At 42.4% G+C, this 14,283-nt stretch overlaps 1 protein-coding gene across 1 annotated transcript in view; it reads right to left on the reverse strand.

The window, feature by feature from the left end:
• FXN (frataxin) overlaps positions 1-14,283 on the reverse strand; it is a 50,875-nt gene that overhangs the window by 13,578 nt on the left and 23,014 nt on the right. The window contains exon 3 of the mRNA XM_007944337.1: positions 8,709-8,829. Within this exon, the coding sequence (XP_007942528.1) occupies positions 8,709-8,829 (121 nt within the window). The remainder of the gene's footprint in view (positions 1-8,708; positions 8,830-14,283) is intronic.

The raw sequence follows: 14,283 nt of genomic DNA on the forward strand, positions 1-14,283 counted from the left end.
CTGCGATGATGGGCTCAAGTATAGCAGGGATTGTGGGGCTGGCGCGGGATCGGGCAGTGTTTCGTTCTGCTGTGCATGGGGTTGCTATGAGTTGGAAACGACTCGACGGCACTTAACAACAACAGAGCAACAGAGGAAGGAGAATCAGAAATAAGAGGAGTGTGGTAGTTAAGTTTGTGTGTTAACTTGGTTGGGCCTGGTTGAGTGGCTGGGCAGCTGGATGTAGTTAGTATTCCCATGATGACACTGGTAATCAACTCCATGGTGGGATTTACCACAAGCAGCTGAGTAGGTGCCTTAGGGATGTGGTCTGCTTCCTGTATATAAGGAGAAGCCTTGGGGATACTCTCTAGCTTATGGCATGCTTGATCCCTGCATACAGCTGTGTTGTTGTTCAGCAGCCTGCCATGCCGACCTTGGGACTTTTAATGGACTTGAATTAATGGCCTGCCGTGGTTTGGTAACATTGGGACTGTGACTTTTTACTTGTCAACCTTGGGCTTGTCAGCTTCCGCAGCCAGCAGCTGAGTGAAGAAAAGCCTCCAGCTTTAGTGGGTCGGGAGCAGGAGGCAGAGCTGAAGCCCAAGGTTGATGGGCTTTCACCCAGCCCCTAGAACCTGGCACTTTGAACTTGGACTTAAAGCCTCCAAATTGTAAGAGAATAAACTCCTGTTTCTTCAAGCATCCCATTTGTGGTATATTCCTGTCAGAGTGGTACTAGGTAACCAAAACGAGGAGGATATGGAATGTGTGGCTAATCGCCTCCAGGAACAACTGCCTCCTTTACTATGAAATCAGAACTGGATGGTGCCCGGCTACTGTCAGTGAACACTTTGATCAAAGATTCCTAGAAGAATCCTAATCAAAAGGGGGAATATACAGAACAGAGTTTCAAATTCTAGTAGACTTTAAACTTTCTGGAGCCATGGAGGGTAGGTAAATCCCTGAAATTACTTCCTGAGATAATCTTTAAACAAAAATATCCCCTGAAGTCATTGTCATCTTTTTTTTTTCAGCGTTATTGACAGAATTTTATTTATATATATTTATTTATTTCATTGTGATTTGTGTGAAAGTTTACAGAGCAAATTCACTTTCCATATAGCAGCTCACATACACTTTGTCTCATGAGAAATTTACTACAATGCAACAGCTCCCCTCCCACTTCCTCCCCATAGTTACCTCTTCCCTGTGTCCATCCCTCCATATGCTCCTGCCCCCTGAGCTGTCTCCCTATGCAAGCAGCCCTTCTTTCTCCCATGATTGTTCTTTCCAAGGAGTGTATCTACTTGAGGTAAATGTTCAACTCATATGCCTGTCTTGTTTGGCTAGAAACCACAGGTGTGGGTTCAATTCCAGACCTGAAGGGCAGCTAGGGGCCATAGTCTCAGTGGTTCCATCAGGCTCTATCAGACCAGCAAACCTGGTCCTTTTATTTATTTATTTATGATTTTGAGTTTTGTTCCACATTGTTCTCCCTCTCTATCCAAGATCTCCTACATAGGTCCCCCTCCAAGTGGTTGACCGTGATAGACAGGCACCATCTAGTTCTTCTGGTCTCATAGTCATACAGGCTGAGTGAGGATCACATGGTGTACCAGTCCCTTGGACTAATTGTTTCCATGAATCTTTTTTTTCTAGCCTTGTTTCTTTCTTTTTTTTCAATTGTTATTTGAGTGAAAGTTTACAGAGCAAATTCACTTTCCATACAGCAGTTCACACACGTTGCCTCATGACATTGGCTACAATTTACCACAATGCAACAGCTCCCTCCCACTTCTTTCCCATAGTTATCTCTTCCCTGTGTCCTTCCCTCCATGCACTCCTGCCCCCTAAGCTATGTCCCTGTGCATACGCAGCCCTCCTATTCTCCTATGATTGTTCTCTCCGAGGAATGTATCTACCTAGTGTAAATGTTGACCTCATACACCTGTCTTTTGTTGGCTCAAAGCCAGGGTGTGGGTTCAATTCCAAACCTGAAGGGCAGCTAGGGGCCATAGTCTCAGGGGTTCCACCAGGCTCTATCAGACCAGCAAACCTGGTCCCTTTTCTTTTTTGCCAAATGATCCTGAGTTTTGCTCCATTCTATCCAGGATCTCCTACATAGATCCCCCTCCAAGCAGTTGACAGTGGTAGCCAGGCACCATCTAGTTCTTCTAGTCTCATATAGGCTGAGGATCACATGGTGTATCTGTCTCTTGGACTAATTGTTTCCATGAATCTTTGGTTTTCTTCATTCTTCTTTGCTGTGGACGAGGAGAGACCCATCATTGCCTCCAGATGGCCACTTGTAAGCTTTTAAGATTGCAGTCACTACTCACCAAAGTAGGATGTGGAACAATGTTTTTGTGTAGTATGTCATGCCAATTGATCTTGATGTCCCCTGCAACTATGCTCCCAAGCCCACAGGTCTATCTACTTGCTCCCTCTGGGTAGCTTGACCAAGAAGTGATTACAACCTTGTCCTTTGTCAGCTCTACTATATACCTGGGAATTCTTACAGAACATACCAATACACTTATAGAAACACTGTCTGCCAACCCTATACATGGTCTTGGGCACACTCCCCCCTGCAAAGACATACTTACTAGTTCAGCCTGTCTACCCATCTATCCACCTATATATCCATGTTTGCCCCCTGAAGTCTTCTTAAAACAATAGTTTAGCCTAACTTTAAAAAAGGCCTGCCTGGAGTATTACGCTCTTTTAAGAACTATCTATATGGGATCAAATTGACAACAGAAACTCGAAAGATTAGATAGGAAACTTAGGGAGTAGTGAATTTACGTTAATGAGGGAAGGACAACTGGAAAAAAAAAGGAAGGTGAAAATGGTTGCACTACTCGAAGAACGTACAGGTGGAAACTGTTGAATGGTGACTGCTTTGCTGTGTATATTCTCAAAACAACAAAACAGGTAAAATTTAAAGAAAAAAAAGAAAACCCTATGGAGCACAGTCCTACTGACACACATGGGGTCACCATGGGTCCCAGATGACTTGATGGCAACTCTTAACACTGGTAATATGTCCTCAAGGGTTCCATACCTGCTTCTGATGACCATCATGCCTTAGAACAGGAGACCAACTCAAGGAGACTTTGATAGATATAGAGCTCTGGTGGTATGGCATTTGACTGCTAACCAGAGGTCGGTGGTTCAAACCTACCAGCTGCTTCTTGAGAGGAAGATGAGGCAATCTACTTCTGTAAAGATTTACAGCCTTGGAAACCCTAAGGGAGTCACTAAGAGTAGGAATCAACTTGATGGCAGTGGGTTTGATTTGGTTTGGTTTTGACAGATATAATTGTTGAAAGCCACAACTGCCTCTTTCTGACTTGAAATCTTTCAAGTGACTCCAGTGAGCTGGTCACTCTTCTACAAAGTATGTATTAATGAAACAGTGAGAATTTTCTAGATCCTCAGGTTTCAAGCCATTCCATCCACCTCCACAGTCCATGTGCTCCCTACACTCACCAGCAACTTCTCAGTCTCCTTCACACTCTAGGTCCTAGATGAAGTGCTTCTGGTAAGATTACCCTGCTGCCCTCAGCTAGGTCCTGCCTCTCTGCTATCAGCCACCTTAACACTTTTCTGATGGCACTTCAGCGCCCTGCTTGATTGCCCGGTGTCTTCTCTCTTCCCTCCACTACTTTAAGCATCTTGAGAGTGGGAAACTTGCCTTTTCATCCTAGTATCTCCAGTGTCGGATCCCTGAGTGGTACAAATGGTTAACACACTTGGTCTGCTAACCAAAAAGTTAGAGGTTCATGTCCACCCAAAGACACCTCAAAAGAAAGGCTTGGCAAGCTAGTTTCAAAAAAATCAGCTTTGAAAACCCTATGGAGCACAGTTCTACTCTGACACACATGGGAGTCGCTCTGAGTTGGAATCAGGGCTCAGGTTCATTCCAGTCCGACACACCTGCTGAGAATCTGCATTTTCACCCCACCAGAATGAACCTGTTTGAAGCCTTGGATGGAACTGACTCATCAGAAATTGGGTAACTGATTATCTAACACATCCATTTTTTTCCACAAAATACTGGATGGATATAAAAATACATTTGTGCCTGAATGAATGAGTAGTCAAATGAAGAATGCCCAGGCACTGCAATAGCAATGCCCTCAACTTATGGGAAAGGTATCATTGTACAGAACAGAAAATCTCAACACTCAATTCTGCCCACCCTATCCCCAACTCACAGCAGCTCACAGTGAGTCATTCAATATTTTCCCATGGAGCCTGAAGCTGTTTCCAAAGGAAAGTGGCAAGAGGAAGGAAACTAGCTGCCTTCCTGGTTCACCAAAAGTTCATAATACTTTTGGAACTGTCTGCAAGTAGACCAGATAAAGAGGACATTTTATTCATTATTATTGTTCCTTAAGGGGTAATCTGAGTCTATTTTATTTGGTTTGAGTCTATTTTGGGAGCGTGGACAGACTTCAGTCAAAGAAGGAGACGCACAAAATTTAGCAGCTGCTGAGATGGGCACTAACCAATCAGAGCAGACCCTGGCCAAAGCTGGTGAGACTTAGTGACGCCCACCATACATGTGAACAAAAACTGGAATTACTGTGGTCACCACCTCATTTCTTGACATACGGATGAGATGGCACGTTAACAGAAACACCCTATGTCCCTAAATACGCTTACATTTACTAGTGCAGGAGGTCAGGACTTCAATGTATCATTTTGGGTCATACAATTTGCTCCATAACAGGCCTGGACCCAGACTCTGGTATCATCCATTTCCTGCCCCATGGGACTGGATGATACAACAGGCAAGAAGCTACTGGTCTCCCACTCCATTGGGTATATCTGGGGGATTACTCTCACCTTACTAGTCAGCCAATGGTAAAACATCTATAAAAGTTAAGTACCTCACCCACTGCCATGCTGGACTAAAAGAAAAAAAAAAAAAACCCACACCCACTGCCACTGAGATGATTCCAAGATAATGACCCTATAGGACAGCAGAAGTGCCCTACAGGGTTTCCAAGGTTGTTAATCTTTACAGGTGCAGACTGACTTATCTTTCTCTTGCTAAGTGGCTGGTGGGTTCAAACTGCCAACCTTTTGGTCAACAGCCAAATGCTTTAACCACTGTGCCACCAGAGTGCCTTAAATGCTGAGTGGCATCAATGAAACCATGTTTTAGAAAAGTATATGGGCCCTGTTTCACTTACATAGTGAATCAATGTCTATGAAGCCCTCTCTGGGCAGTGGTGGTTCAGGGGCAGGATTCTTGCCTTCTGTGCAGGAGACCTGGGTCTGACTGCAGACCATGCACCTCACGTGCAGCCACCACCCATCTGTCAGTGGAGGCTTGCGTGTTGCTATGATGCTCAACTCTGGTGGCATAGTGCCTAAGGCACTTGACTGCTAACCAGAAGGCTGGAGGTTCAAACCCACCAGCACTCCTCAGAAGGAAGATGGGGCAATCTACTTCTGTAGTGATACTGCCTCGGAAACCCAAGGAGGGGTCGCTATGAGTCAGGGCCAACTCGATGGCACATAACAACGTGATGCTGAACAGGTTTCAGCAGAGCTTCCGGACTGAGACAGCCGAGGAAGAAAGGCCTGGAGATTGACTTCTGAAAATCAGCCAGTGGAAACCCTATGGATCACAGTGATCTGGCCCCTTTGGGTATGGGGTTGCCATGAGTCAGGAGCTGACTGAACAGCAGGTACTGAACACATGTGCTCACGGCATTGAGTACCAAGCCCCTGGAACAGTCAGTGTTCCTACACAAGGGTGCTTAAGTCTACCTGGGGAAGCCAACATGTAAATAAATGACAACACAGGTCAGCTCTCCACCGTCATCCTCAGAGTGCTGGGTGAGGAAGGAAGGGCAGTTGCTGCTTGGAGCATCTGGGAGAGCGTCAGAGGAGGTACTTCCAGCAGGGACCCCAAGAGCAGAGAAAGACTGCACCACAACAAAGCGCAGGTAACATGCCTATTCTAGTGTCTATAAAGTATTTTTGGTCAGTTCAGCCTGTCTGTAAAATACACACGTCAGCATCTGACGGTCCCTAATCAGGAACTCAGACCACAGGGTGGCGGGTAGGTAGCATTTCAAAGTACTTCATCAGTAGTCCAAACTACAATTGCAGCTGCGGTAAGCCCTTAGCTTTCTAAATCTACAGTGAACAATTTCCTAATTAGCAAATGATTTGTTAGGAATCATTTTTCTCTGATGGCATTCAAATCATGTGGCTAGAAAACACAGGCATCCCAGCACCGGTGGGAATAGGCAGAGGCCTGTGGGAAGCCCAGAATTTTTATTGTTGGCTGCCGTTGAGTCTATTCTGACTCCTGGTGTCCTTATGCACAACAGAAAACGTTGCCCAGTCCCTCAACATCCTTACAATCGCCAGCATGTCCAAGTCCATTGTTGTGGCTAGCGGGCCAATCCTTCTTACCACGGAAGGTCTCCCTCACCCCCAGTGGTCCTCACCCTCACCAAACATGATGTCCTCCTGCGGCAACTGATCCTTCCTGAGGATGTGTCCAAAGCAAGCCAGTCGGATAGTGTCCTGTTGTGATCCATAAGGTTTTCTTGGCTACGTTCTGGAAGTAGATTGCCAGGCCTTTGTTCCTACTTTTCAGGCTCCACTGAAAGTTGTCCACCGTGAATGGTATTTGAAATACCAGTAACATAGCTTTTAGCATCACAGCAGCATGTACACACCACAGTACGACAAACTCACAGACGGGTGGTGGAGCCTAGTATTAGGAAAACCTAATACTCTTCAGAGAGACGCTCAGGGGTAGGATTCCAGTGAGGTCCTGTGGCCCATCCCGAAGCAAGTTTGTCACTTGACTCAACGAGGTAAAAACTGAATCCTCCTGCTAGAAACTGGCCCATTTGTTTATAATGAAACATTCATGAAAAGTCCTTGAGTAAAGCTAGGCTTCACTAATCCTACAAGAATAGGTTGCATAACTATTTTTGTGGCTAGTTAATGAATGATTGCACATGTGGCAGACAGAGTTGAGCCTAAAACATGCTTTCTCTGTAACTTAACCCTAGGGAGAGGGACTGTGGGAGTCCTGGGTAGTGTTCAACTACCAGCCAGCAGGCTGGCAGGGCCACTCACAGGTGCCTCAGAAGAAAGGTCTGGCAATCTACTTCTGAGAGGACACAGCCTTGAAAACCCTGTGGAGCACAAATTCTAATCTGATGCTTCAGTGGCTGCCGTGAGTCGGAATCAACTCAACGGCATGGGTTTGGCTTTTGTCCGAGAGAGGCTGCAGGGAGAGGTGACCTATAACTTCCCCATCTCTTAATCACCACAGGTTGGTCCAATTGGGAGGTCAGTTTGTAACAGTTTTCAAGAAGCTCTGCCTCTGGGGTGTCTGCATAAGCACTTTTAAAGCTCTGCCTCAAATTTAATAATTTGTGTAGCTGAATGATGGATATATGGGCTACAGAGAGAGAAAAGTGGTATATCAGCTTAGTGTACTGAGTTAACAGAGGAACTAAAACCCAACATGTTTGAAAGTCATTGCCTATGGGGAATGGGACTCTGGGGCAGCCATTTTTTACAGATTAAAATTTTACACGGTTTGTGTATTGCTTTGTCAAAAATAAAAGCAATTTTGCAAAAGGGGAGTTAATGAGTCGAAGTCAGATGCATGCTAAAATCATGTTCTAGTACCCCAATATGAAGTCACTAAATTGCAAAAATCAGTTAATGATAAATGCAGTGAAAATTTTAAAAATAATGAAAAAGCCCAAACTGCTACATTTTTTGCAGTACCTGGAAGACATTCAGTCCTTTCCTCTGCCCCTATTTTTACCAGTATGTCCCTCATACTGGGCTTGGCACTTCTCCAAGGCTTTGCTGCCTGCTCCATCTGATGGGCTCCCAAAGCAATATGCAACCCCACTTACATCACTTTGGTCCAATAGCTGATTGTCATACATAAATCCATGATTTAATCCAAAAGGCACACTTTCCTGGTATTAATTAATTGCTGTCAAGACGATTAACCTCTGCAGGGGATTTTCTCCCACTGGCTGCTCTAAGGCTCAAGTCCAAAGGTGGACGCTTGCTTGCTCAAGTTTGCCACCTGGTGGCCAGTTGATAAAGACCAGCATTCCCTGGGCTTCCAGGAGCTGGCGCTGGTTTCATCCAGTGCAGAGGTTCTCACCCCAAGTGCACATTAGATTCACCTGGGCACTTTAAAATCCCCAAACCCAGATCACATCTCAGACCAATTAAATAAAAATCTCTGCAGATGTAACCCAGGAATGCCCATTAGAATCCAAGGTGAGCCATTCAAAATTATGCTTCCGGGGACACCCGTTTCCCAAGGGGTGGAGCTCTTGCCTCCAGCATGAATCTCCTGGGCATCAACCTACTCTTGGTCAAGGGCTAGCAGTCTAGTTCAGTACTCCCTACATCTGCCCGATGAGAGGCATTGTGTTAACAGAGATGTCCAGGTCCCTCGTTGGTTCACATTCACAGATACTGAGGGAACTTTGAGAATTGGTATGTTTACCCAGACACAAGGCTCAAAGAGGGTGCAGGAGTTATCCAATACCACAAGCCAAGAAGAGCCAGGCTGGAACTTTAACCTTAGTCTTTTGGTCCCACCCTGAACCTCATGCTTCTTAACTCTGCTGGAAGGGAATTCTTTATTTTAGTGAGTTAAAATTCTTATGGATGCAAAAGAAAAATTAAAATAAGCCAAGAAGTACCCCAAATGAGACATCATAGTCCTCAAATGTATAAGGTTTGTCTGCAAGGTCTTCAAAAAACTCTGCTAGGGAGTCCAGTGTTTCCTCTGCCAGTCTTTCATAGGTAGTCTCATCTAGAGAGCTGAAGGGGGGACATAAAACAAAAAATACACGATTACCAAACCACCCCATTTCTTTATATCAAATTTACATGTTTGTTTCTTATTCAAATTTTTTAAAAAGAACCTCACATGTTGTTGTTGTTAGGTGCCAACGAGTCAATTTCAACTCACAGAGACCCCAGAAGACAGAGTGAAACTGTCCCACAGGGAATTCTAAGCTGTGATCTTTACAGAAATAGACTACTGGAACTTTCTACTGAGGAGCTGCAGGGTGGGTTCAAACCGCCAACCTTTCAATTAGCAGCCAAACGCTTAAACATCGCATGATTTGGGCTCCTTAACACACATGTACAGAGTGAAAATTAAGTAGCATGAAAAGGTTTACAGAAAGATGTGCACCAGGGAGACAGCTCAGGGGACAGGAATGTATGGAGGATGGACACTGAGAAAAGGTAACTATGGGGAGGAAGTGGGAGGGGAGCTGTTGCATTGTGGTAAACTGTGGTCAATGACATGAGACAAAGTACATTATGTAAAATGCTGTATGGAAAGTGAATTTGCTCTGTAAATCTTCACCCAAATCACAATTAAAAAAAAAAAAAAGAAAGAAAGATGTGCGCTCATCTTCCCAAACAGGCAGCCTCCACTGCCAGAGGCAATTGGGATTAACAATCTGTTAGGTTCTGCTAGAATTTTGTATTTTAAAAATACCTACAAATGAAGCACCTTGCATTTTTCATTTACTATGTCTCAGGTTGTATTCCATATGAGTACATATGCTTTTTCTATTGTTGTAAAAAAATATATCACACATTTGCCAATTCATCATTTGAGCACATATGCATTTTCATAGCATTTTATTTAACCAGTCCCTTTCAGCTGGACATGAAGGGTGTTTCCACTGCCTGTTATTGACATTTACGTTGGGTAAACTACACAGTGAGAGGAAGTATTTGTATTACATATATCTGACAAAGGGCTCATAGCCAGAATATTTAAAGAACTCCTCCAAATGAATACCCCACTAACCAACTCGTAGTGACTCTACACACAGAGTAGAACTGCCCCCATAAGTTTCCAAGGCTGTAAATCTTTACAAAAGCAGACTGCCATAACTTCCTCCCATGGAGCACCTGGTAGGTTCAAACTGCCAACCTTCTGGTTAGCAGCTGAATGCTTAAACCACTACACCACCATAGCTCCTTTCCAAGTCAATAAGAAAACTCAAAATGGGAAAAATACTTGAGCAGATTTCATAAAGAAGTATGCAAATTGCCAATAAATATATGAAAAGGTGTGTAACTTTGTTAATCTTTAGGAAAATACAAATTGAAAAAAAAAATCACAAGATACCACAAGAACAGTTAAAATGAAAAGACAGATAGTATTAAGAGTTGGAAGGAACTAGAGCCTTCAGACACTGTAGATGGGCAAGTGAACTGGATAATCACTTTGAAAACTATTGGGAGGACCTCTAGTAAGATGGAGGAGTAAGCAGACAAGCTACACAGACCCTCTTCAACAAAGAAAAGAACAATTGACAGGGATACAGAAGATAATCCTGGAGCCCAGAGCTTTGAAAGGAAGTACACAGAAGTGGATTAGGCACCAACTAGTGGAAAAGCCTGAATGAAAACTGTGAGTACGGAGTACGGTTGGAACAGTGGACTGTCAGCTACTCTGACAGGATGGACAGCCTGAATATTTCCAAATGGTGTTGAGACCTAAGACTTGACCTAAGGATCAGGCCTTGTTGCCAATGGCTGCAGGGACAACTGCACTGGTGGCCTATGACTAGGAAGGGAAACAGCAAGGCAGACAATCTGAACTGTGGACTTTCAGCTGTCCAGAGGGTACAGCCATTTTGAGTGTTTATACGCAGTGGCCATTTGGGGTATTTAAAGTGACAGCATTCTCATTCAGATTCCAGGGACCTAAGAATAGGCTCTCCACTTGCCAAGGACGGCAAGGACATATGAGGCTCACAATGGGAAAGGAGAAAGGTGGTGAGTGTATAAGTGCTGCCAACTAGCAAATAGAGGAGCACAGCACAGTACCCTGCTTGTGTAGATAACATACAAACAAAACAAAGAAACAAAAATCATGGGCAGGTCACTCCAACATACAATCACCAATTAAATATAAACACACAAACATCACAATGCCTCAGAGACAAGAGAGCATCACAGTTCACACAAAGAAGCAAGATAAAGCAGGAGAAACAAGGGACCAGGATATAGACCCAGCCCATCCCTGAAGAAGATGCAGCATTGGAACTCCCTGTTAAGGAATTCAAACAAATTATATTTAGGTATCTTCAACGAATTGAGAGACAGATCAAGGAAAACACTGACAAAAGTGAGGAAAACAGACAAAACCCTAGAACAATTTTGAAACACAATATATGGACAAAATGACAAAATAAATGAAAAATTAGAAGTGATACAAAATCTACACACAGAAATCCAGAAGATTAATATGAAATTTTCAGAAATAGATAACACATTGAACGGGAAAAGGAGTAGAATTGAGTCAATGGAAGACCGAATTAGTGAGATTTAAGGCAAATGCCTCAATACTTCTTTGGAAAGGGATCAAGCAGAAAAAAGATGAAAACAAAATGAAGAAAGCCTAGGGTTCACATGGGATACCATCAAAAGGAATAACCTATGTGTAATCAGTATTCCAGAACAGGAAGAGACAAAACCACAGAAAAAAATGTTAAAGATTTGTTGGAAGAGAATTCTCCTGGTATGATAAAAGATGAGAATATATCCATTCAAGAAGTCCTATGAACCCCAAACAGGATAGACCCCAAAAGAAAATCACCAAGACATATCATCATCAAACTCCCCAAAAACAAAGACAAAGAAAAAATCCTGAAAGCAGCATGGGAAAAACGAAAAGTTACCTACAAGGGGCAACCAATAAGACTAAGCTCGGATTTCTTGGCAGGAACCATGTAGGTGAGAAGACAATGGGATGGTACATATAAAACCCTGAAAGAGAAAATTTTCCAACCAAGAATTTATACCCAGCAAAACTGTCCCTCAAATATGATGGTAAAATTAGGACATTTCCAGATAAGCAGAAATTAAGGGAACAACCTTACAACCAGAACAACCTTACAAGAAATGCTAAAGGGAGCCCTTTGGACAGAGAACAACAGCAAACAACAACTGACCATTAACACACATGATGACAAATCCAGAAACCAACCCAGTTATAGAAGTATCCAAAGTAAATAAGCCTGCAAGATTGTAAACAGGGAACCAGAGACATCAATTGACAAGTGAGGACAATTACAAATCAAAAAGAGGGAAAAAACTGTGTAGTTACAGAACTTCTAAATGGTAGGGAAGTCAAGACAACAATATGATAGAATGGACTATTTTAAACTTGGGAAGAAAACTACAAATCACAGGGAACCTCAAAGAAAAATGATAAACCTTCACATCAAAATAGAAAAGAGGACCAGCAAAAATATTTAACAAATATTAAAACAATAGCAATGAAGAAGGGATAACATGATTCATAAACAAAATAAGCTCAGCACAGAAAATTATACGGAACAAAGAAATCAACACCACGAAAAAGCACATAACAAAATGACAGCAACAAATTCATATTTGTCAATAATTACATATCTGGCAAGGGACTTATCTCTAAAATTTATAGAAAACTACCACCTCAAAAAGATTAACAATCCAACTGAAAAATGGGCATAAGACATGAATAGACACTTCACCAAGGAGGATATTCAGGAAGCCGGCAAATATTTGAAGAAATGCTCACGATCACTGGCCATCAGAGAGATGCAAATCAAAACAACAATGAGATACCGTCTCACTCCAGCACTGATGGCAAGGTTCAACGAGACAGAAAATAACAAATGCTGGCAGGGATGTGGAGATACTGGGACTCTCATACACTGCTGGTGGGACCGTGAAGTGATACAACCACTGTGGAAAGCAATATGACAATTCCTTAGAAAGCTGGAATTGCAGATACCATTTGACCCAGCAATCCCATTACTAGGTATATATCCCAGAGAGGTAAGAGCCAGGACAGGAAAAGATATATGTACACCCATGTTCATCGCATCACTATTTACAATAGCAAAAAGATGGAAACAACCTACGTGCCCATCAACGGAAGAATGGATGACCAAACTATAGTACATACATACAATGGAATGCTATGCAGCACTAAGGAATAATGCAGAATCTGCAAAACACCACATAACATGGATGACTTGGAGGATATTATGCTGAATGAAATAAACCAATCACAGAAGGACAAATATATATCAGTTCATTGTTGTGAAGGGTCAAGGAAAGTTAATATATGGAGGGAAACTTTCTTGGTTGTCAGGGGTGGAAGGGGACAGGAGGGAACACTGCCAAAAAAAAAAATGTATTGACCCATGCATGTCACTTTAGTTTTGTGTATTCCACTATACATGTATTTCAAAAAAATGCTTTAAAAAATAAAATAAAATCATTGGGTGATATCTACCAAAGTTGAATATAGTCATACCTATCACTTCCACTCTGGGGAATATGCCCAAGAGTATATACATACAGAAATGCATATACATGTTCACCAAAAGACATGTACTAGAATGTTAAAACTCTCCAATAGGCCCAAACTAGAAACTGACCAACTGTCCATAAGTAATATAATAGATAAATAAATTGTGGTATATTCATATTCATTTGTCAATTGATGTCTCTGGTTCCCTGTTTACAATCTTGCAGGCTTATTTACTTTGGATAATTCTATAACTGGTTGGTTTCTGGGTTATGTCATCATGTGTGTTTTACTGACTACGCAAAAGCATTCAACTGTGTGGATCATAATGAACTATGGATAACATTGTGAAGAACAGGAATTCCATAACACTTAATTGTGCTCCTGCAGAACTTATACATAGACCAAGAAACAGTCGCTTGAACAGAACAAGGGGATACTGCATAGTTTAAAATCAGGAAAGGTGTTTGTAAGGGGTATATCCTTTCACCATACTTATTCAATCTGTATGCTGAGCAAATAACCCGAGAAGCTGGACTATAAGAAGAAGAACACCACATCAGGATTGGAAGACTCATTAACAACCTGCAATATGTAGATGACACAATCTTGCATGCTGAAAGTGAAGAAGACCTGAAGCTCTTACTGATGAATATGAAAGACTACAGCTTTCAGTATGGATTATACTTCAACCTAAAGAAAACAAAAATCCTCACAAATGGATGAATAAGCAACATCATGATAAACAAAAATAATGATGTTATCAAGGATTTCATTTCACTTGAATTCATAATCAATCAACAACCATGGAAGAAGCAGTCAAGAATCAAATGACATGATAAAATCCAACACCCATTTATGATCAAAACTCTCAGCAAAATAGGAATAGAAGGGACATTCCTCAACATAATAAAGGGCATTTATGCAAAACCAACAGCCAA

The sequence above is a fragment of the Orycteropus afer genome, unplaced genomic scaffold (genome assembly GCF_000298275.1).
Source record: "Orycteropus afer afer isolate SDZICR_OR568_19922 unplaced genomic scaffold, OryAfe1.0 scaffold00123, whole genome shotgun sequence".
In the NCBI taxonomy this organism is placed as follows: Eukaryota; Metazoa; Chordata; class Mammalia; order Tubulidentata; family Orycteropodidae; genus Orycteropus; species Orycteropus afer.